We start from the raw sequence: 1,479 nt of genomic DNA, 5'->3' as shown, positions 1-1,479 counted from the left end.
GTATCACCCTTTTCCCACAACTTTCTTATATGACTCATTAGTTTGATGCCCCGGCAGTTAGCACAATTCTGTGCATCTCCTTTGTTCTTGCAAATGGCTCTTCTCCACTCACCTGACATTCTCTCACCTGCAAGGATTTTTTTTGAATAGGGATGTCAAGTATCCAACCTCTGTTTCTTCTAGTCATATCCATGCTTCTATAGGAATGTTGGCTGGCCCTAAAGATTTGCCCCTCTTCATCTTCTTTAGTGCCTTACTTTCCTCATCTTGTGCTATTCCTGCAACCATTACTTCTGCCTTCACCCCATTTTCCTCTCATTTCCCTGGGGTTTTCAACATTCATCAGCCCTCCCAAGTAGTCTTTCCATCTCTGCAGCACCTCTTCTTCGATGGTCAACACTTTATCCTCAGCATCCTCCATCAGCCTGATTTGTTGTACATCCTTTGCTTCTTTATCTCTCTGCTTTGCCACCCTATACACCATGGTTCCCCTCCTTCGTATCTAGTTCCTCATACATCTCTTCATTCGCTTCCTTCTTTTCTCTTGCTCCTGCCACCTTTGTTGTTTCAATCTCTGCCTTTATTCAAATGCACCCTACGGCAAAGGATGTAATCAATCTGAGTATGCCTGCCTTCAATTGTGTATGTGACCTTGTGTGATTCACACTACTATAAAAGGTGTACACAGCCATGTCTGTGTGATGGGCGAAGTCTACAATGGCTTGACCCTCATTATTATGTGCAACATTCCCATACTTTCTTATCACTCTCTCATCTCCACGTTTTCCCGCACCAACATGTACGTTAAAATCTGCACCAATTATGAGTCTTTTCTCATTTGGAATCAACTCAACATCTTCATCTAGCTCCTTCCAAAACATCTCTTCTCTTCTCTGTCACATCCCACTTGTGGGGCATAGGCACTCCCCATATTTAGCAGAACACCACCTATCTCCAGCTTCAGACTCATCATTCTGTCTGTTATCCTCCTCACCTCCAACACACCATATTCCTTTCACCATCACACCGACACCATTCCTCGCTCCATTCTCCCCATGGCAGTACAGCTTGTAACCAGTATGTAGATAGTGGTTTGGGCATCAACTAGTATATCTTTAGGGAGTGGACGTGAGCCCACAGGTATGGCTAGGAGCTGGGAAACTATGATGAACTTCAGGTTGCGGTGTCATGCTGCTACACCAGCACCTAGATCCTTCTCCTTACTCCCTTTCCACTGTGTCTCCTGGAAAACATCTAGTAGAGTGGGAAGGAAGGAGGGGGATAGAGGAAGGATAAGGGGTTGAGGAAAATTAATTTTAGAAGAAAAAGGAGCCGGGACTTAACCCAACATGCAGGGTAAAGCTTTGGGTAATAGTTGTAGTGGGTTCTTTGAAAGAAGGAAAAGGGTAGGGGTGGCCCAGCACCTTCTTGAACCTTTTGTGTTCGGTAATGGTGTCCTCGGGCACACAGGGCTTCCCA

General features: G+C 45.2%; 1 protein-coding gene across 1 annotated transcript in view; it reads right to left on the bottom strand.

Annotated features, from left to right (window-relative positions):
* Nucleotides 1-484, bottom strand: part of LOC119576030 — a 3,189-nt gene extending 2,705 nt beyond the window's left edge. The window contains exons 1-2 of the mRNA XM_037923557.1: nucleotides 292-484; nucleotides 1-127 (exon numbers count right to left, since the gene is read on the bottom strand). The exon at nucleotides 1-127 is cut by the window's left edge and continues 30 nt beyond it. Of these exons, the coding sequence (XP_037779485.1) occupies nucleotides 1-127; nucleotides 292-484 (320 nt within the window). The remainder of the gene's footprint in view (nucleotides 128-291) is intronic.
* Between the last annotated feature and the right edge of the window lie 995 nt (nucleotides 485-1,479).

Source organism: Penaeus monodon, chromosome 8 (assembly GCF_015228065.2).
Source record: "Penaeus monodon isolate SGIC_2016 chromosome 8, NSTDA_Pmon_1, whole genome shotgun sequence".
Lineage (NCBI taxonomy): Eukaryota > Metazoa > Arthropoda > Malacostraca > Decapoda > Penaeidae > Penaeus > Penaeus monodon.
The sequence above is the reverse complement of the archived record's forward strand: the minus strand, read 5'-3'. Positions and strand labels throughout refer to the sequence as shown.